Below are 22,246 nucleotides of genomic sequence, written 5' to 3' on the forward strand. Positions count from 1 at the left end.
AATAATTTTATGGCGAGGGGTCACCATAACATGAGGAACTGCATCGAAGGATCAGTCGCAGCATTCGGGAGGTTGAGAACCACTGCTTTCAAGGAATGGAGTTCCATCCACAGGCTCTCGATCACTTAAGGGTGGTGTCTCCTGCTGAAGGTGTGTTTTATGGTGTTCTTTCATCATAAAAATTGTGATTTCTTGAGGAATAGGGAGAAAAATGTATGGACTACCCGGCCCAAAATCCTTTATTAAATAAGGAAGCCAAATCTTAGAAAAAGCAAGGCTCTGTTAGCTACATTAACCACTGCCTCCAAATGCAAATCCTGACCTCAACCGAATCCCACTTAGCAGAAGCCAAGCGTCTAAGAGATATTATGGGTATTACCCCAACGATATGGATTGAATGATTTTCTCCATGTTTTTAAATCATAATCATGATTATGTTCCAAAGTAAGTGAACAGGATTTTTTTTTAAAAATAATTAAACAAATGTCCATGTACTAAAAGAAAAATAATAAAGTTGGAAGCGATAGAGATAATTCGGGGATTAAGAACACTCAGTCCCCTTCCAGAAGACTGGACTTTGGTTACAGCACACACAATGGGCAGCTCACAACTACCCATAATGCCAGTGTCTAGAGATCTGATGCCCTTTGCCAGCCTCCATGGGCACCCTGAGTGCATGGGATGTACATATATATACTCGGGCACACATACATACAAATAAAATAGAAAATAAGTATTTGTTTACGCTTAACCAGTATACTCGTACTATGGCACTGGCCTATGATTGGTGGACTATGAATTCACCTGTGAACCATTACAAAATGGCAAAACTTAATGTTATGAATGTGTTTTAAATAATACAAATCAGCATGTGTCTAAAATAGGTGAACACAGTTATATTCTTATGGAAATCACACAATGAGCTTGAGCGACTGGTACTAAATTTAAAATACTTGTCCAGTGAAGTGGATGCATGAAACTGAAATAAGCTCAAATACTTTGGGAATATGTGGAATTTCTCTGATTGATGAAAAATCAAGATAAAGAAATGAAACCTCACAAAGACAAGCCTGAAAAAGGCATTGTGACTATAAGAAGTTAAGAGGTCTTCCTCCTCCTCCTCCTCCTCTTCCTCCTTCCTCTTCCTCTTCCTCTTTCTCCTCCTCCCTCCTCCTCCTCTTCCTCCTCCCTCTTCCTCCTCCTCCTCCTCCTCCTCTCCTCCCCTCCACCCTCCTCCTTCTGGCCATTCTACAGTAATGTGGGTACCCTTCTTCCCAAAACTGAGAGTAACAATTAGTTCACTTTATAGAGAAAATATTCTGTCTTGTACTCTCTACTTACCATAGTTCTCAGTCACTGAGGTCACAGTGGCTCTCAGCATGAGAATGAGAGAGGATGAGGCCCATCCTCTGCTGTGGTCATAACCTGTGACAGCATACTCCCCAGCAGGAAGCAGAGGGACCATGCACCGGAGAATCGTATGGTTACCGGCAACATCTAGACACGGTGACGTCCCGATAAGAATGTCAACATTTGCAGCCCCTGAGATGCGGGCCACTGTAAAGGTCAAGATGTCATGACTCTGTGAAACGGAAAGCAATTCTGGGGTAAAGATGCTGCTGTAGTCAACAAAGCCCATGTGATATAAAACTCCATCTACATCTATTTCCAGAGCAGCAGAGCCATTTCCTGCGGGAACAATGCACTGGATGAACTCAGAACTGATGTTCACTGTTAGACAAGCCTGCTGGCCAACATAGACAAATGTAGTTTTCCATCCTCGAAGGGTTGTGCCTTTTATAGTCAAGAGACTTCCACCATGGATGCTAAAATCCTTAGGAAAATAATCAAACACCTGAGGCACAACGAAGAAGTTTCTAGAAACACTATTGAGGCAAGCATATCCAGCACTTGTACGAACAGCTGACAGATAGTGGAACCCCGGGGCCAAATCTCTCATCTGGCATGCCACGTAGCTGGTATTAAAGAAAGTTGTGTGGCAAGGAAGTTGACCATCCACAAAGGCTGTTGGCTCACCAGCAGAGCCTAACCTCTGGCCACTCATCAGCACTGTGGTTAGAGAGCCACTGATGCTTATAGTCAACGCATTCACAATAGGAGTTGTTGCTTCCTCCATGAAGAGAGTACAGTTCCCCTCACACTTGCTGGTCAGCCCGTTGACCAGAACTGTGATGTTTAGAGCCAGTGATGTTTCAGAAAACTGATCACCCACAAACTTGGTCTGGCATAGGACTGTGTGATCTCCCAAACTCAAAATCACGCACGTAAAAGGACCTGAAAGGTCAACATGAACAGACCTCCTTTTGGACCTGAAAGCCGTGCCCTTCACAGTAAGCACTGTCCCACCACATATAGAACCATGTGTTGGGAAGATGTCGATAATCTGGGGTGACAGCTCAAACTTCTGAGGCACCGCAGACATATTGGCAAACCCCATCCTCTTGTGACGAACTTGGAGAGCATAGACCCCGGCTTCCAAACTGTGGAGAAGAAGGGAGCACCCAGACAGGTTCATGTTATCGCCAAACAATTGCACTTGAAGGTCACATTTCAAGGATCCCAAAAGAATGACTGAGTCAGAGAGGTTATTTCCTTCCACGTAAAACCTTACACTGTTGTCCATGAGTTCACCCCACATAGCAGTGACCACTGGAGTTGCCGCTGCTTCATATGTGAAGATAAAGACCTTCCCCACCAAGGAAGTGTTGCCAGCCCAGATCTCCACAGATACTGGGACAGTGAGAACATCTGCTCTGGGTGGTAGTACGACTCGGGGAGTCTCACACCAAATGTTCACTTCTGTTAACTTCACAGTATCACAAGGACGGTTGTCCACAAGCACCCGAATCAGAGCTGGGTCTCTGCCCAGTCCTGCTCCTGAGAATCTGAGGATAGTTCCACCTAAAGTGTAGACATGAAAGACACAAATTGAAAGCTAATACTCCAGCCAGCTAAAAGGCTCAGCAGCCAAAGGCCTCTGTGTAAAGGGAGGGTGGCCAACCAGGACCCATATGATGAAAAGAGAAAGTTGACCTCTGACCTCAACAACATGCCTACTGGAGATGTGCTTATACACAGACAGACAGACAGACAGACACACGTGCGTGCACACACACACACACACACACACACACACACACACATACCTACATCATAATGGTTAAATGTGATCATTTGGCCAATACTCAGATATGAAAAAGTTCACATAGCAGTACAGTGATTCAAATTGTTTCACAAGAATACTTTTTAAGATTTAGTTTTTCATTTTATGTGTATGGGCATTTTGCCTGCATGTATGTCTGTGTACAACTATATACTGTGCCCAGGGAGGCCAAAAGAGGATGTGACAGATCCTCTGGAACTGGAGTTACAGGCCATGTGGGTGCTGGGAACTGAACCCGGTCCTCTATAAGAACAACCAGCGATCATAATCACTGATCATCTCTTCAAACCCCTACACTGGTATTTTTTTTTAATATTTAAGACCAAATTTCAGAGTGCATTTGTATGTCTTAGATGGCTATACTTCTGTCAACTTATATGTGAGTGAAAATTTAAATTCTTTCATTTTCTTGCCATCTGTTCTATTATCTGATGTAACATTCTACGTAGTTCTTACGTTTCCCACACTGCATTTGTGTTTCTATTTTTATTCTTCTGTTTTCAGTCCCTGGAGGAAAGTGGAGACACTGAAGACTTCTCCCTCATCTCCTTGTACATATAATGTCAAAAAAAATGTTGTAGGAGACTTTCCCTGGCCCCTGAAGCTCTGACCTCACTAGATCATTATTCTGGAAATGAAATCTGACTATTGGGAAAAACAACCAGCTGGATGCGTTATGTACACTGTCAGGATCACTCACCCAAGAGAGACCCAGAGCAAGGTTCCATGCTGAAAACTTCAGTGAGGTACTGGATGTGGAGATCAACCCTGGAGAAGAGGGGTGGAGTTAGGAAATATCACGGAGATGAGCAAAAGCAGAGAGAGAGAGAGATGTTTGTAGAGGGAGGAGAAATGATGAAGAACAAGTATCAGTGGTCTTGCTCATAAAGAAGAAGCAATGGAGAGAAGGGAAGGGCGCTGTCCTGGGCCAGGCTCATATGGCTTCATCAGTCTCACACAGCTTAGATACTTCCTAGATCAGGGAGGGAGAATTTCTTAAGAAAATCTAGAGGGATTTCAATGTATAGAGGTAAAGGTGAGGCAGGAGGCATGGCCTATGCAACTATTAAAAACCACTTATTCAAAGCCTCAGACACAGTCTTATTAAAGTGTCCTACCAAAGGCTTACCTTCTCTAGTCACAACCTCCCACCACAATCCCACCTCAAACAACTGACAGACATTTCCCTTTTCTCCAACAAGTAGCCCAACATGTCCCCTCCGTTAGTCTAAGGAGTGAATTATCTTCAAGGCTTCAAGTCTCACTCATATGTTTGTAATTCTCATTTCTGTATCAGCTCACTTTGCATGGAAAAGAGAAGACAATTCAAAGTTGAATTTCCCAGATGAGTAGCTAGTCCGTCAAACAGACCAGAATTCAACCACGGTGGTGACCTTACCCTTGTGAACGAATGCTGATTCCATTGATGAATGCTGAAATCACATGGATGCCAGGCAGCAACGGAGGCAACAGCACCTCCAGTCCCCATGCCGTCTTTGCAAGGACCTGAGCAGAAGTGTTCTGAATGTAGATTTGCACATTCAGATCTGTATAGTTCACCATCAGTGTCATCCCAAGGAACAGCATCTCACCTCCTGTGTCAAGAATAATATATTTATTTCTGAACTTTTGGCATCAATCACTACATCTTTTATGATGAAATAAAGTCAGGCCTGTATATAATTCTCTAAGAATTTTAACAGCCATCCTTTTTTTTTCTATGAAGTTTCTAACAACTCTTTTAACAGAAGTGCAGCCTAAAACGTCAAGGGCATCAACAATGCAAAATTTCTGAGGCAATTTTGCTAATTTTTATTCCTGTAAAGGCAAGCTAAGTAGTTTGGAGGTTTCATTGCCTTCCTAACCTGAAAACAGTGTCCTGTGTTCTTCTCTTCTGCCTCTACTTTTGTGCTGCTAAAAGCAAAAATCTACATCTCCAGAATGTACTGCACAATTCCAACAGTTTATCACCCTCAGAGCACCTTTACGCCATCACCCCATTTGATCTTTCCACAGGGTTCCAGGCTGTTCTATGTTCCTGTGATAAAATATTGACTGAAACCAACTTGAGGAAGAAAGGGCTTCTTGGGCTTCTTGGTTAGAGATAATCATCAAGGGAAGCTGAGGCCGGAACTCCTAAGACAGGAACCCAGAACAGGAACTGAAGCAGAGACCATGGAACGCTGCTGATTTATTTATGCTCTTCCTGGTTTATTTCTTTCCTGTATACCCTAGGCCCACCCATGCTTGGGATTCCTCCTCCCACAACTAGCTGAACCTTGCTGTATCAATTATCTATCAAGAAAATGCCTCACAGGAGACTAGAGAGAGGACTCAGTGGTTAAGAGCACTTGCTACTCTTACAGAGGACCTGGGTTTGGTTCCCAGCGCCTATATGGTGGTGTAGAACTATCCATAACTCCAGTTCAGAAAATTTGATACCCTCTCCTGACCTTCATGGGTAACAGGGACACATGTGGTACCTATAAATACAAATAGAAATAGAAAATAAAAGTTTTAAAGAAAATGAAATAGCTCACATATATGCCTACGGGGCAATCTGATCTGGGCAATTCTTCATCTGACATTCTGTATTACAGGTGATTTTAGGTTTTCATCAAGTATACAGATGAAGCTAATTGTCATCTACTGCCCAGATGAAATACAATGGGCATTTGAAGTTGAGGAAACCTCAGCCATCAAGGTGTCATAACTAAGTATTAGAAAAAGCAAATCCAAGCTCCCCCTCTGCTTTCAATAGCGTTTTGGTAGAACCAGCAACTCTGCAGAAGAAAGGGTGTGCATATCATAAACACCTTATCTCAACTCTTTCTAAGTGAAATATGTACTAAGTCCATGATGAAGACACAAGAGTTTAAGGGACACATAAACAACCCTTAACCTCAAAGACTTGTCAAAGGTAGTCAAAGAGCTGATAAAATCATGTCAGTAGGGGAAGGTGAGATGGCTCGTAGGGTAAATGTGCTTGCCATCCAAGAAGACAACCTGAGTGTAACCTCATGTGGTAAAAGGAGAGAACTAACTCCCAGAAGTCGTTCTCTGACCTACACATACACATGCATGCACCTACACATACACACACATGCATATATGCACATACTGATTTTACTAATTAATGTATTTATTTACTTTATATTCCAATCACAGCTTCCTCTCCCTCCTCTCCTTGAAGTTCCTCCCTCTCATCTCCCTTCTTCTCAACCCCACTCCCTTTCTTCTCAAGGGAGAGGCCTCTCATGAATATCAACCCCCTTAGTCTATCACGTTGTATTAGATTTAGGCAGATCTTCTATTGAGGCTAGACAAGGGAGCCTAGTTAGGGTAAGGGATCAAAAGTAGGCAATGTAGTCAGAAACAGCCCCTGCTGTTAGGGGACTCAGATGAGGACCAAGCTGCACATCTGTTACGTCTGGGTACAAGGTCTAGTTCCATCCCATGTATGTGCTCTGATGGATAGTCCAGTCTCTATGAGCCCCTTTTCTACCTCATTGGAAATAAACTGAATCATTTTAGAGACTTTGGTCACTAGAGGCAGATAATTCTTCAGTGTTACCTGAGCTGAAGAATATTGGTAAGTTGAAGAAAGGATAGATAACTCTGTGTACACTTGAGCTTCAGAAAGTGAGAACAGTACCAGAAAAGCTTTTTCATCAGAAACCATGATGATCTTTTTGTAATAAATCAAAAACTCTGCCATCTGGCAATCAATTAACCAGAAAGAGCTGTTGCCAGCTACTATGGCTAGTCTATATTTTAATAAAAAGAAATCATTATAATTCTATTCCATCATAACATATGAGTTTCAAATAAAGGTTACACTATTTCATGTGAATAGTGCTTTTATAATCCTTTTTATACACAGCAAATCTCAAAAAAAACAAGAATACTTTGGTTACTCCGGGTACCTATTCTATAACTATTAAACTGCCACAATTGAACCTACTACCAAAACCTATATTCCACTGTAAGTAGCTGAATGCTTGGTATCTTTAGACTGTTGGTATTTAAATCTTGGCTTCATTACTTGCTAAAGGTACATGTGGGTTACTTAGATTCTATTTCTTAGTTTCTTTGTCTGTAAACTAAGCCATAAATTACTGCTAAGAATTGAAGTCTATTATAATTGGCAGTAGCAATACAAATTACCTGCTCAATAAATATTTATTGGATACTAATTCAATATTCATATCATATTCATGAGGAAATAGTCCCATGTTCACAGAGAAGAAATCAGATATAAGATTAATTTTTGACAGGTAACCTGAAAAATTTGTTATCTGTAATAGAAGAAGCCCATTTTGCATGACTATAACCCTAACTCAGGGAAGAGTGAAACAAGTGTTGTTAGTTCAACGTCACTATCAAATAGAGCTTCAGGCTAGTTGGGATAAACAAAACAGATAAAATAGTAAATCCAAATCCATAGTCCATTAATTGATTTTTAAGCTCTAAAGTAAAAATGGGCTTGACGTAACATGTATCTTACCTGCTATGTTGCTTCTATTTCTGCTCAAAGACACAATCACTGGATTTAAAGAGGAGACATAAGTAAATGCTCTGGCAAGAACTGTGGAGTGGTCCCCATTGATCACAGTCACATTCACAGTGTATCCATCTTTCCCCTGAAAAACAATTTCAGAATTCAAATCTTGGTTGGTTTGAGAATAAACATAATAAGCCAAAAAATGGTGCTTACCATAGAATATATTTTTTGAATCTATTTCCTCAGCTCCTACAGGGAGGTAAGAACTTAAACAAATTCAGTATTGAAGAATATTATCTGTGCCCTGAAATGTAAGAAAGAGTGATGTATACTTCACACAGTAATTGTTTCTGGTCAGAAAGGTGTTTTCAGTAGTGTTTATACCTAGCTAAACTATCCATTGTATGTGAGATTGGTTTCAGAAGTGAAAATATTCAGAAAATTTCCTCTTGTGTTGTGTTTTGTAAGGCTTTTGTCTCACAGAAAAAAATAATAATCAAAATAAGGAGACATCGTTCTTTACCCTAGAAATATGGAGGAAAGGGCCATGGAAAGAATGTAAGAACAAAGGATGAGGGGGTGTGTTATGAAATGCTGCCATCTAGATGTGATATGAAAACTTACAGAAGCTTCAGTTACCTGCATAAGACATACAGAGTGTATCACCACTCCAGTAGAGATGGGAGAAGTGGTTCAGAAGGATTCTATCCTAGCTGAGGAGATACTGGTAGTTAATGGTTGCTAGAGATTGTGACAGTCATTTTCTTCTGTGGTGCAGTTACTGTTAAGTTTCTAGTGCTCTACTAAGTAAATCCCCACCCTATACTCATTCAAGAAACCATAATTAAACTCAGTGGATTCTAAAAGATGGAACTTGAAAAGAAGAAATCCAGAGGAAATAGAATAGAGTCAAGGGAAAGTAGTAGTGGGTGAATGTTATCAAATTATGTCACGTCCATGGATGGAACTGTCAAAGAGTTTTTAAAAGTCTAGACAGAAAATATAAACTCTAGGAAACATTGAATCTATCAGTAAGAGAAAACAAGGAACTAACAAAAATAAAGTCTACAAAATAAACCAAGATACACCCAACCTAGACCAAAGCAAGACACAGAGCTTCAGTAAACAGAGTAAGAACATGAGGAGATTCATTTAAAACATGTTGGGCTTCTATTATAAGAAAGACTTAAGGGGAAAGAAGACACTACAGAGGGAGAATCAAAGAACTCTAAAAGAAAAATTATACCCTTTGTTTATACCAGCATTATTTAAAAACTATAATAATGTAAACAAAAAATATTATTGCAATTTGAATTCAAAGAAATGAAAGTGTTTCCAACAGGGAGACAGAAGAAGAAAAACAGAAAGGAGAACATGATTGTTCTTCTTTCCACTGTATCTTTTCATACATTAACTCTGTCCAAAATTTAAAGTTTGTTTCCTAATGTGTATTCTCTATAGTAAAAGAAACACAAAGAGTTCAAATTTCACTCCTTAAATGGTGACTACAACTGGGAAAATAGCACCCACGGTTGACCAAAGCACCAGAAATCAAACACACAATGATACTGAGCACATAAGCCAGAAAAGAACTGTAGACAACACAACTTTATATCTACTTTAAAACTTAGATGCATGGGTCCAGGAAAAATATCTTCAAAATATAATTCTTAGGATGGCCTAAAGCCTTTGCTTGTAATAGAGGAGATCTAAAAATTATCTAAACACCTGATAAGAGGGACCAGTCAAACAATTACAGTACAACTATATACTATAATCGCATGTCATTTGCATGTAAAAACTAGCTTTTCATGGTATTTGAGGAACTGGATGACCTAAAGTCGTAGAGCCTGTGATCAATTGGAATTCTGAAAGATCTCTCTCTCTCTCTCTCTCTCTCTCTCTCTCTCTCTCTCTCTCTCTCTCTCTCTCTCTATCTATCTATCTATCTATCTATCTCTATCTCTATCTATCTGAGAGCATGTTTGCTCAATCATCCTCTGAGGCACAAGCTGCTAAGAATGATGAGGACACCAAGGCAGCCCTAATAAGTCTGAGAGTGGCAGTGGTTGTGACCCTGGCCAACCACTCCAAGGAAGGGAAGAGAAAGACACTAGACAATGGACACAAGACAGAACTGATAAGGAAATGGGAACTTGGGACCTTATTCGTGTTGTCTGGTTTGTGTATGAGGGTGTGTGTGTGGGCATGTATGTAGGGTTGTGTATATATTCATAGAGAGAGAGAGAGGTTGCATATGCAAACATGTATGTGTCTACATGGAGGCCAGAGATCAGGGATAGGTATCATTCCTCATGAACTATTCACCTTCTACTTTGAGACAGGGTGTCCTACTGTGACTTGGAAATTTCTGATTAGGATTCTGGCTAGCCAGATAGGCCCAAAGATCAGCCTGTCTCTGCCTCCCCAGCTCTGGAATTACGGGCATACACCAGCACTCTGATCTTCTTATGTGCTGGGGATGAAAATTAAGTCCTCATACTTGCAAGGCAAACACTTTAACAACAGCTATCTCTTCAGCCCAGGGTATCTGCTTTCACAGTACAAATAAAATAGTACGGAGTAACTAAGGAGATAGTTATAAGAATCGAGTATTCTAAATTTTTCTATGTTCTACAAACTTGCCAGAAAATAAAAACTGCTAAAGCATGCAACTTGTTTGCTCAATAAACAAAAAGACAGCAAAAATATGTGTCTTTTTGCTTATTCTATAGAACCAATATTGAGAGTAGGGTGCCCGAGTTGCCTTGTTTGTTTAAGGAAGTAACTGAAACTATATTATAATATAGGGCTCTGTTTGTTTTTCATAGCAAAACAAACGATACAAAAATAAAACAAGCACTCTGTTAGGATGACAAGTTTGGATTAGTCACTTTAGTTCTCAGAGTGGATGTGTTAAAATCTGTTTGCTAATCAATTATAGTCACCAACTACACACAAGGAGCTAGTGTGAATCCTCAGATTCACCAGAGAAAAACCAATTTCACCATTTTGGGCAAAACTTGAATCAATCTTTATTAAATATTAAACACTGACCAAGAGATGCACCACTCTCTGAAACTTCCCAGCCCTGAGACACTTGCTATAGTGGTTTATATAGACAAACCCATAGGCCACCATACTTCCCCATGGGGAGTCTGTTATATTCCCAGAACTACAACTCCCAGTATCCCAGGAAGTTGCCTGGTCCTTGGGTGGGTGGGGCTTACAGGTTACTATTGGGTATTACAATAGCAAAGAGTCTTCTTACCCTAGGTGGGACTTTGCATTGAATCTGTTGCGAATTGCTTCTAATGACATCGATGACACACGACCGAGTTCCAAATAACACCAGGCTAACGCCTTCTAGACTAGAGCCTCGGAGGGTAACCCACCATCCTCCTGTAACAAAAACAGCATTTTCACACGTATGTAGACCTATAGGCAGATAGAAGTTAGTTACAGGAAAAAAATTAAAATGAAATTGAAATAGAAAAGCCTTAAGTCAAAATGCAAAGCAATGCTCAAATTGTAGGAAAATGGAATTGAAATGTAGAAATTACCTCGTGTAAAAGAAGGAGCGGTAATCAGAGGGCAGAAAGGGTGGCAAGCCTTTCTGGAGATCTTTATGAATAAAATATAAGGATACAGACAGGAGTCAAAGAAGCAGGTATTTCCGAAAACATTTTCTGCCCTAGATTCTAAATCTCATTCTTGCCAGTCCGAGAAAACATACTTTTCCCCAAGAAGCAATGTGTGACAGCATGATGTTTCTTAAGAGCAATGGAGCCAGAACCAGGGCCTCCGGCCATCTGATACCTGGGGTGGATCATTTTTAACATTGCCCCCAAGCTTACTGGTCCTCATTTTCCTCATTATTGAATCCAATGAATTAAAAGTGTTCCCAACTGGGGAAACAGGAGGAAAATCAGAAACGAGAACACGGTTGTTCTTCTATTTTCCTTTCAATAAGGGCACACCATCTATTAATAAACTTGATAGAAAAAAAACAAATGCTGAAGACCTTAGTTGATTAGATTAAAACTATTAAAAACAGGAGCATAAATAGGTTTTTTAAAAAAAGTATTATAAGTTCTCTGAATTAAACTTAAAAGGCACACATACGATTCCAATAAAACATGGCGGAACTTTTATGTAAATTAGGTGGGATGATTCTAAAGTTCAGTGAAAGGTGGTGAGCACAGAAACAAAATTCAGAAATAAGAGTAAAGAGGTATCAGGTAATAATGAAAGTGTGATGGTAGCGCCTACTCAAAGAGAGCAGGCAGAAGGGGCAACCCAGAAGGCAGCTCCGATACGGAAGTCTACAGGACGTGAGGAACACGTGGCTCCGCTCTAGTCACGTTTACTTAATAAGCAGATACTTACTGAGTAAATAAAATAAGAGAATAGCATGATAAAAGATAAAAATCGGAATTTTGGGACTCCCATCTTTCATCCAAAGCAAATTTCAAATAAAATATTTGGATATTAAGAGATTAAATCTATCCTGCATCCCTTAAACCAACCTATTTGTCTGGCCTCAGGGGAGAGGTTTTACCTAGTCCCATAGCAGCTTGATGTGCAGGACTGGGGGTGTAGGGAGTTAGTGGAGAGGGTGACAACCAGAGGGGGGTTTCTCCTTCTCAAAAGAGAAGGGGGGATGGGGGGAGGGCTTGCCTGACAGGATACTAGAAGGAGAGGAAGGACTAATATTGGGTTGTAAAATAAATAAATAAATTTTAAAAAGGAGATTAAATGGAGAAAATAGAAGAAAAAGTAGAAATTTCCTTCACATGATCTCAGAGATGGAATGCCTTCTCTGAGAATTTAAGAATCTCTAAAGCTATAAAGGCCAAACACACTTTATTACATAAAACAATTAGTAAATTATAAAAAAATATGATGAATAAATCTAAAAATATTTAAAAGGTCTTAAGATAAATGAGAAAGTGAAATAATCAAACTGGAAAGAAAGACTGAGATAAACAAACATCACAGAAAGGAAACTGATAAATACTTCCTAAGATACAGAAATTCAATTTTTCATCTATAAGATTAAACAGCAAAAATGTTTCAAAAAGGTACTATTAAGATGTAAGCATGACCCTGCCTGAGACACTGCCGGAACCTGAAGGAAACAGACCGGATAAACAGTCCTGGAAAGAATAGGAATTCAAGGCCCATACCTAAACATAGTAAAAGCCATATACAGCAAACCAGTGGCTAACATTAAACTAAATGGAGAGAAACTTGAAGCAATCCCACTAAAATCAGGGACTAGACAAGACTGCCCACTCTCTCCCTACTTATTCAATATAGTTCTTGAAGTTCTAGCCAGAGCAATCACACAACAAAAGGAGGTCAAGGGATACAGATCGGAAAAGAAGAAGTCAAAATATCACTATTTGCAGATGATATGATAATATATTTAAGTGATCCCAAAAGTTCCACCAGAGAACTACTAAAGCTGATAAACAACTTCAGCAAAGTGGCTGGGTATAAAATTAACTCAAATAAATCAGTAGCCTTCCTCTACACAAAAGAGAAACAAGCCGAGAAAGAAATTAGGGAAACGACACCTTTCATAATAGACCCAAATAATATAAAGTACCTCGGTGTGACTTTAACCAAGCAAGTAAAAGATCTGTACAATAAGAACTTCAAGACACTGAAGAAAGAAATTGAAGAAGATCTCAGAAGATGGAAAGATCTCCCATGCTCATGGATTGGCAGGATTAATATAGTAAAAATGGCCATTTTACCAAAAGCGATCTACAGATTCAATGCAATCCCCATCAAAATACCAATCCAATTCTTCAAAGAGTTAGACAGAACAATTTGCAAATTCATCTGAATAACAAAAAACCCAGGATAGCTAAAACTATCCTCAACAATAAAAAAGGACTTCAGGGGAATCACTATCCCTGAACTCAAGCAGTATTACAGAGCAATAGTGATAAAACTGCATGGTATTGGTACAGAGACAGACAGATAGACCAATGGAATAGAATTGAAGACCCAGAAGTGAACCCACACACCTATGGTCACTTGATTTTTTTGACAAAGGAGCCAAATCCATCCAATGGAAAAAGATAGCATTTTCAGCAAATGGTGCTGGTTCAACTGGAGGTCAACATGTAGAAGAATGCAGATCGATCCATGCTTATCACCCTGTACAAAGCTTAAGTCCAAGTGGATCAAGGACCTCCACATCAAACCAGACACACTCAAACTAATAGAAGAAAAACTAGGGAAGCATCTGGAACACATGGGCACTGGAAAAAATTTCCTGAACAAAACACCAATGGCTTATGCTCTAAGATCAAGAATCGACAAATGGGATCTCATAAAACTGCAAAGCTTCTGTAAGGCAAAGGACACTGTGGTTAGGACAAAACGGCAACCAACAGATTGGGAAAAGATCTTTACCAATCCTACAACAGATAGAGGCCTTATATCCAAAATATACAAAGAACTCAAAAAGTTAGACCGCAGGGAGACAAATAACCCTATTAAAAAATGGGGTTCAGAGCTAAACAAAGAATTCACAGCTGAGGAATGCCGAATGGCTGAGAAACACCTAAAGAAATGTTCAACATCTTTAGTCATCAGGGAAATGCAAATCAAAACAACCCTGAGATTCCACCTCACACCAGTGAGAATGGCTAAGATCAAAAACTCAGGTGACAGCAAATGCTGGCGAGAATGTGGAGAAAGAGGAACACTCCTCCATTGTTGGTGGGATTGCAAACTGGTACAACCATTCTGGAAATCAGTCTGGAGGTTCCTCAGAAAATTGGACATTGAACTGCCTGAGGATCCAGCTATACCTCTCTTGGGCATATACCCAAAAGATGCCCCAACATATAAAAAAAAAGACACGTGCTCCACTATGTTCATCGTAGCCTTATTTATAATAGCCAGAAGCTGGAAAGAACCCAGATGCCCTTCAACAGAGGAATGGATACAGAAAATGTGGTACATCTACACAATGGAATATTACTCAGCTATCAAAAACAACGAGTTTATGAAATTAAATGAGGCAAATGGTTGAACTGGAAAATATCATCCCTGAGTGAGCTAACCAACCACAGAAAGACATACATGGTATGCACTCATTGATAAGTGGCTATTAGCCCAAATGCTTGAATTACCCTAGATGCCTAGAACAAATGAAACTCAAGACGGATGATCAAAATGTGAATGCTTCACCCTTCTTTAAAAGGGGAACAAGAATACCCTTGGCAGGGAAGAGAGAGGCAAAGATTAAAACAGAGACTGAAGGACCACCCACTCAGAGCCTGCCCCACATGTGGCCCATACATATACAGCCACCCAATTAGACAACATGGATGAAGCAAAGAAGTGCAGACCGACAGGAGCCGGATGTAGATCGCTCCTGAGAGACACAGCCAGAATACAGCTAATACAGAGGCAAATGCCAGCAGCAAACCACTGAACTGAGAACAGGACCCCCGTTGAAGGAATCAGAGAAAGAACTGGAAGAGCTTGAAGGGGCTCGAGACCCCATATGTACAACAATGCCAAGCAACCAGAGCTTCCAGGGACTAAGCCACTACCTAAAGACTATACATGGACTGACCCTGGACTCTGACCTCATAGGTAGCAATGAATATCCTAGTAAGAGCACCAGTGGAAGGGGAAGCCCTGGGTCCTGCTAAGACTGAACCCCCAGTGAACTAGACGGTGGGGGGGAGGGGGGGAAAGGGGGGGGGGGGGGGAGGGGAACACCCATAAGGAAGGGGAGGGGGGAAGGGGAATGTTTGCCCAGAAACCGGGAAAGGGAATAACACTCGAAATGTATATAAGAAATATTCAAGTTAATAAAAAAAAAAAAAAGATGTAAGCATGAAATAGCCACACCACACGGAAAAATTTTAAACAAACTTTAAAAAGAATATTTTTATACTTAGTTATCAATGTTCTATTTTGTTTTATTTTTCCAATTGTGTGTTTGTATGTGGTGTGCATGTCTCTATATAAGTGTTTCTGCATGTGTGGGTACACATTTATGTGTGCGGATACACATACATGTGTGTTCACGGGCATGTGTTCAGAGGTTGCTGTGAGGTGTTTTCCTCCACAGCTTTCTCCTTATTCACGGAAGCAAATCCTCCACGTCAAACTCAGAGCTCAGTGACGGGGACAATTACATTAGTCAGCTTGCTCTAGGAATCCAGTCTGTCTTCTGGTTTGGATTTATATACAGAACCCAGGCTCACCTGGTATTTCCATTGCAATTTAAACTCTGAATAGCAAGTACTTTAACCACTGAGTAATCTTTCTAGCGTCCTTTATCAAGATTTCAAGTGTATATAAAGAAAACCATGGCCTGAAATTCCATTTCTAATTAAGTATGCTACTAACATTTCTCACGTATGTAAAATGGACACTACGTATCCAAGTACAAGATCGAAGTTACCATAGAAATGACATGGTTTTGAGGGAAGACCAGACAGGTGGACTGGTAAAACAGAACAAAGACTCCAACAATAAACCCACAGAGCTACAGTCATCTGATTCTTGATAAAGATACAAATAATAACGCATCGGGAAAAATCTTCCTTAACAAGTGTGTTAGGGAAATTCTATATTCACATATAGAAGAATGAAACTCCTCCATTCCTCTTCGGGCCCCTCCCTTCCTTATATACTGTATATCCTATACATTTATCATCACCAGCATTAATGATATCTATCCCTATGTTTCACCTGACAAAAAACAATTCATGATAAACAAAAACACTAATGTAAGGCCTTAGTGTTGTGAAACTACTAAAGGAAAACAGGGAAAATACTTCAAATATAAGTATTTAACAATTAATTTAAAAAGAGTATGAATCTGAAAGAGAGCAGGGGGCATATGTGGGAGGGTTGGGAAGGAGGAAAGGGGCAGAGAACAGACGTAATTTCATTATAATCTCAGAAAGAAAAGAAATGATAAAAATATGTATAAGCATAGTGATGGCTCTCTACCTAGGATACCAAAAGCTCAAAAAACTAGAATGAGAATAGAGACAGGATCATATTGAATGAAAGGGTTCCATAGCAGAAGGGAAAGCAATAAAAAGACAGGCTACAAAACTTCTGTAAGAAACGACAACAGAGGAATACATAAAGAATTTTTTAAATGATCACAGAAAAGAAATAATTCAAACATTAAATGGTTGCACGAACAGACAATGATAGAAATAGTCAAAAGCACGTGAAAATTAAGTTTAACATTTTTGACTATGAGTTACATGCAAATCAAAAGTACACTGAGATTTCCTCCAGCTACAGAAATGTCCTGGATATTTCTGGAAACTAAGCTGCTTCTGAATCAAGACACCACGATATTCTTCTGTATCACGTTCTCTTCTACAAGGTCTCAGACTTGCTCCTTCACTTCCTTTTGGCCTCTATTCTCCAGGGTCATTAATGTCGTGCCTCCAGTGAATCCTGATGAGCATTCTATCCCAGCAATGCCCTCCTTCCCTCTTCATACACCCCCCTTACTATCCTTGTTCAACACCCTTACCCCCACCTATCCAAGAGCATAACTACTTTGACTTACCGTACCACAGCATTAAGAGTTTCTGGTGCATGAGGAGAGCTAAATAAATTCTTGTGATGATGATTTTGCCAAGGGTAGGTGTGAGAAATTATAAGGTGGTGAGACTTTACCATTTGCATTTGAAATTGTGTGCTTCCTCAGAGTCCCTGCCTGAGGAGAAGGTAGCTCTATCTTAGCACTAAAGTGGCCTAACCATCTGTAAGAAAAGCCAAGGCTGCCCTCAAAACCTTTTTTGAGGATGCTCCAGGACAAAAACAAGTGATGACTTTGAGTATTACAGACCCCATTTTTATACTTGATCATTCTGTACTCTGTTGTTATTTAAGTTTCTTTCTGACAAGCCTCTCCTGCTTCTCTTTAAACCCCCAAAGCAGGGTTTCACATGCTAGACTATTCATAGAGACGTTTTGAGGATTGTGATAAAACACAGATTGACTTGGGAGGTCTAGAAGACTCTGCACTTCTAACACACTCCCAGGTGATATAGATACCACTCACCCAGGGTCACACTTAAAACACTAAAGGTCGCCAGCACCCAATATGGCACCATGTACAAGCATCAATGAACACTGTCACTGTGGAGATAGCAGGGCAGCAAATGGGTTCACTGGGAAATTCCCAGTGTAATAACAAGGAAATCAATGCTGAGAGTCTCTCCCAGATCCCACCACCTGAATCTTAATAAAAGTCACTTTGTATGCATCCGAAATCATCCCTTCTCAGAGAGTCACTCCTTTGACAACAGTGTGAGAGGGCGATGCATGTGTCTCCTTCAGTCTTCTCCCTGTTTCTTGCTGATCCATTTCCTGACAGGGCTGTTCATAATTCTCCAGGGACTGATGCTTTGCACTGAGAGTTCTTCGGTTTTAAAACCATAAGTCTTGCACCCCCGAGAGCTCTGTCAATGCCAAACTGGGGCAGTGAGCTCCCTACCTGTGCTAATCACTCTATGTAGGGCAAGCAACTGATTGAGTCACCTGTTTGCCTGAAAGATGTCTACCACCTAGCAGTGTGATCTGAGCTGGGTGAGGAACTCCGTAAGATCAAGCCTCTAATAAATCTACTCAGAGGGCTGCAATAAGCCCTTCACTCAAGCCAATAACTCAGCGGATAGTGAAGAATATGGTCTTTCACTCTGAGCAAAGCACCTCTTCTTGTTCCTTCCTGACATCACTGAAAGGGGTTGTTATTCTGTGTGGAGATGCAAAGGGGTGGGCCTGCTGATTTCCTCTCCCAACGCAAAGCAGAATTGAATCCAACTTGGCCATTAAACACCAACTCTCAATAGAACACACCACTTTACATTCTATTCTGACTGGGGTCGAGGAGGCTCCAGGGAGTCTCTGAGGGTGACTCAGAGCAGTAGATGATATGAAGCCTGAAGAGGCCACCTCCTGTGGCCAGGCAGGACAACACCCCCACCCCTGCCATGGAGGAATAAGGCAGCCAACTTACCCACAAAACTCTCTACCCAAAATCTGTCCTGTCTGCAAGAAATGCAAGGACAAAGGTAGATCAGAGACTGAGGAAATGGCCAACCAATAATAGACCCAACTTGAGACCCATCCCAAGGGCGAGCACCAATTCCTGACACTATTGATGATACTATTCTGTATGCAGGCAGAAAGGAGTCTAGCATAACTGTCCTTTGAGAGACTCCACCCAGCAACTGACTAAAACAGATATGGAGGCCAACAGCAAAACACTGGATGGATCTCAGGGAGTCTTATGAACGAGTTGGGAGGGAAGGATTGGGGGTCCTGGAGGGGATAGGAATTCCACAGGAAGATCAACAGAGTCAACGAACCTGGACCCTTGAGAACTCCCAAAGACTGAACCACCAACCAAAGCGCACACAAGGGCTAGACCTAGGCTCCCCATACATATGTAGCAGATGTGCATCTTTGTCTTCATGTAGGTCTCTCAATAACTGGAGTGGGGGCTTACCCCGACTCTGTTGCCTACCTGTGGATCCTGTTCCCCTAACTGGAATGCCTTGTCTGGCTTCAGTGAGAAAGGATGTACCTAGTGCCAAGGTGGGTTGGTGCCCAGGGAGACCTTCACCCATCTCAGAGGTGAAAGGGAGAGGGAGAAGCTGTGGGAGGGGACTGGGAAGGGGGCTGCAATCAAGACGTAAAGTTAATTAAATAATTAATTAATGGAAAAACGTATTCTGAGCTACAGGCTTCTGGCCACCAGAACCAACAATGACAAAAAAAATCCAAATGATGAAGGAAAGGAATGTGCATGGGATTCTACAGTTAACAGGGTTAGCAAACCTGAGTCTGAGTATTCCTGAGACTGTTACAGTCAAGCTGCAGCTTTTCTAAACTAAGAGAATTCTTCTGAAAATAACAAGATTTGGAACAATCTCTACTCTCCCAGGAGCCTAAGATCCAATCCCTAGGCCTGATGCTGATAAGACTCGACTGTCCTCTGGATTTGCGCTATGCAAATAGCTGTTGGCTTTGCGTGCTAGCAGTGTACCTAAGAATACTGGAGAGGACTGTGGGGGGGATGGAAACGATGTTCCGAGTGGGAGGGTGTGGTCTATACTCTACACTTGCCACAAGCTGTTACTTTTAAAGGTTTGTTGCCCTCTGTTGACTCTACATTGAGCAATGCATCATTCGGCCATTCTAAACAAAGGTAGTGACTCCGTGTTCCGATTATACGAGACATCACTAGCCAAACTCTAGTCATAATGCACCATCAATGTCCATGTCAGGGCTTAAAAGTGTTCTTTTGTAAAGGAAATGCTTAGGAAACAAAAAGATGTGAACCACAATACATATGGAATTCATCATGCTTTAGGCCTAGATTTCTGCCTATCAACCAGAACTCTAGCTTCGGAGGGCAGGTACGTAGTGTAGCCCCACCCACATTACCAATCTCTGCGCCTGTAGAAGGCTCCACAGCATCCAGCCTGGGTTCCACATGTAGGAAGAGGCCTTCTCCACTGGCATTAAGAGCAAGGCCCGAAGGTCTCACCAGCATAAAAACCCGGTGCACTCCAACTGGTAGTAGGGCAAGCTCACAGGCAACGTTGGTTTCATTTGAGAAAATAACTTCACAACTCGTGTTGTTCACCGTGACCTGTAAGAACTGGGCATCTCTAGGGAAACCAGTTCCAGTAAAATGAACCAGCAGGTTGACATCACTACCTAAAAGGGGAGGGGGAGAGAAAGTGTCAAGCCCTACATCCAATGCTAACACTCCATTTAGGAGACCTCGCTCCACCATTAAATGCTTGCTCTCTTTCAGCTTCCTCTCCCAAAAACTGAGAAATCTCTTGCTGACTCAGACAACTGCATTTATTATTCTGATACACAGTCCCCACCTTCAATTTCCTCAAACTAGCAAGGAAATGCCATAACTTAATAAAAATAAGTCAGTCAACAATATTATAAAGGAAGTTCAAAATGAAGAAAAATAATAACCACATGCACATTTCAAGGAAGAAACAATATCAGGGCTGGAGAGATGGCTCAACAGTTAAGAGCAGTGGCTGCTCCTCCAGAGGACCCAGGTTCAATTCCCAGAGCCCACATGGCAGCTCACACCTGTCTATAACTTCTGTTCTAAGGAATCTGACTCCCTCAGACCAACATACATAAAAGAAAAAGAAAGAAACAGTATCCTTTCCCTTACATGAACTAAAATGTAACCCCCATTCCATCTATCTCTACTGTACAGACGCTGACTGTACTCACTACACGGCCTCTAGCAAGATCAGCGGGTCTAAGTTTCATATCTAAGTCATACCAAGGGAATACCACACACAGTCCACGCTGGGAGTTGACGCCCGCTGGTATTGGAAAGAGCAGGAGCCTGAACAATGGGCTGGTATGCCATTCACTTGTACAGTCACCTGGGGGACGGAGGTAAGAGAAGGAAAAGCAAATGTCTTGTACTACGTGTCCACAAGGTCAGTCGTGAAGTGCTTGTGATGGTTTCCCAAATTAAAATGTCTCTATGATTCATATCCTCTCATTTCCCTTTCTTCTATTTTCTCGGTGAAAAGCTCTTTCATAAAAATGAATGGTTCAAAGTAGTGGAAATGCTGAGATCCAGCTGAGCAAATAAGTATGCAGAACAATATGCCTTTCTGAAATACGGTCCATTTTCTGATTCCCAGTCTGACCTTGTCCTACCATGTCTGGTCATGTACAGAATAGGCGTATGATAAATTGTCTTTCGAAAGTGTCCTTTCTGTCATCTGGTAATGATTCTGTAAACTGAGAATACACAGTACTTTTTAATCACTGGGCTCACACTTCGTGAGGACTACCTTTTTCTCTCTGACTCGCACAGACTTTTAAGATACACAGTGTCCTTCCATCTGCAGGGCAGACCGATGTGTAGTCCCACATTTGGCTCAACTTGGTTTTGTCCTAGAACATGGTGAGTCCTTAAGTAAAGACTCTGTATCTCTCCTTTCCAGCGCAGCCAATGCCAACTCAGAGAATGTTTAGGAAGGGGGACCATAACAAGATATGACTTAACTGAGTCTGTATTTTTTTAAATGGGCTAAAAAAGCACGCTCACATTCTATAACAGTTCTGTAAGAAGGAAAGGCATTCTTGAGTGACACGGGAGGCTGAAAGCCCTTCAACTTTATTTGTGACGTGCTTTATTTTCAAAAGATAAAAGATAACCACAAATAGCAAGAACGAGATAGCGCTCATCACCCAATCCTAAGGACCTGAGTTCATACCCTGGAACCCATGTGGAGACAAAAGGAAAGAACCAACCCCCAAAATTCTCCTCTGCCTGTGTTCTCCCACCCCACCCAACACACACAACATCACACGCACACACACAATACTACTACTACTACTAATAATAATAATAATAATAATAATAATAATAATAGTAACTATGATGACAATTAATAAACTTAGAATAATAATTATAATTACCCACCCAGTTTGGATGCTTAATAGTTGATTATATATAATGAGCTAATAGGTCCTCT

At 41.0% G+C, this 22,246-nt stretch overlaps 1 protein-coding gene across 1 annotated transcript in view; it reads right to left on the bottom strand.

Moving 5' to 3' along the window:
- The window catches only part of Pkhd1 (PKHD1 ciliary IPT domain containing fibrocystin/polyductin), a 457,519-nt gene that overhangs the window by 384,017 nt on the left and 51,256 nt on the right, over positions 1 to 22,246 (bottom strand). The window contains exons 25-31 of the mRNA XM_032899487.1: positions 21,034 to 21,139; positions 20,157 to 20,432; positions 10,960 to 11,090; positions 7,692 to 7,827; positions 4,584 to 4,779; positions 3,885 to 3,952; positions 1,342 to 2,922 (exon numbers count right to left, since the gene is read on the bottom strand). Of these exons, the coding sequence (XP_032755378.1) occupies positions 1,342 to 2,922; positions 3,885 to 3,952; positions 4,584 to 4,779; positions 7,692 to 7,827; positions 10,960 to 11,090; positions 20,157 to 20,432; positions 21,034 to 21,139 (2,494 nt within the window). The remainder of the gene's footprint in view (positions 1 to 1,341; positions 2,923 to 3,884; positions 3,953 to 4,583; positions 4,780 to 7,691; positions 7,828 to 10,959; positions 11,091 to 20,156; positions 20,433 to 21,033; positions 21,140 to 22,246) is intronic.

Source organism: Rattus rattus, chromosome 4, assembly GCF_011064425.1.
Source record: "Rattus rattus isolate New Zealand chromosome 4, Rrattus_CSIRO_v1, whole genome shotgun sequence".
Lineage (NCBI taxonomy): Eukaryota > Metazoa > Chordata > Mammalia > Rodentia > Muridae > Rattus > Rattus rattus.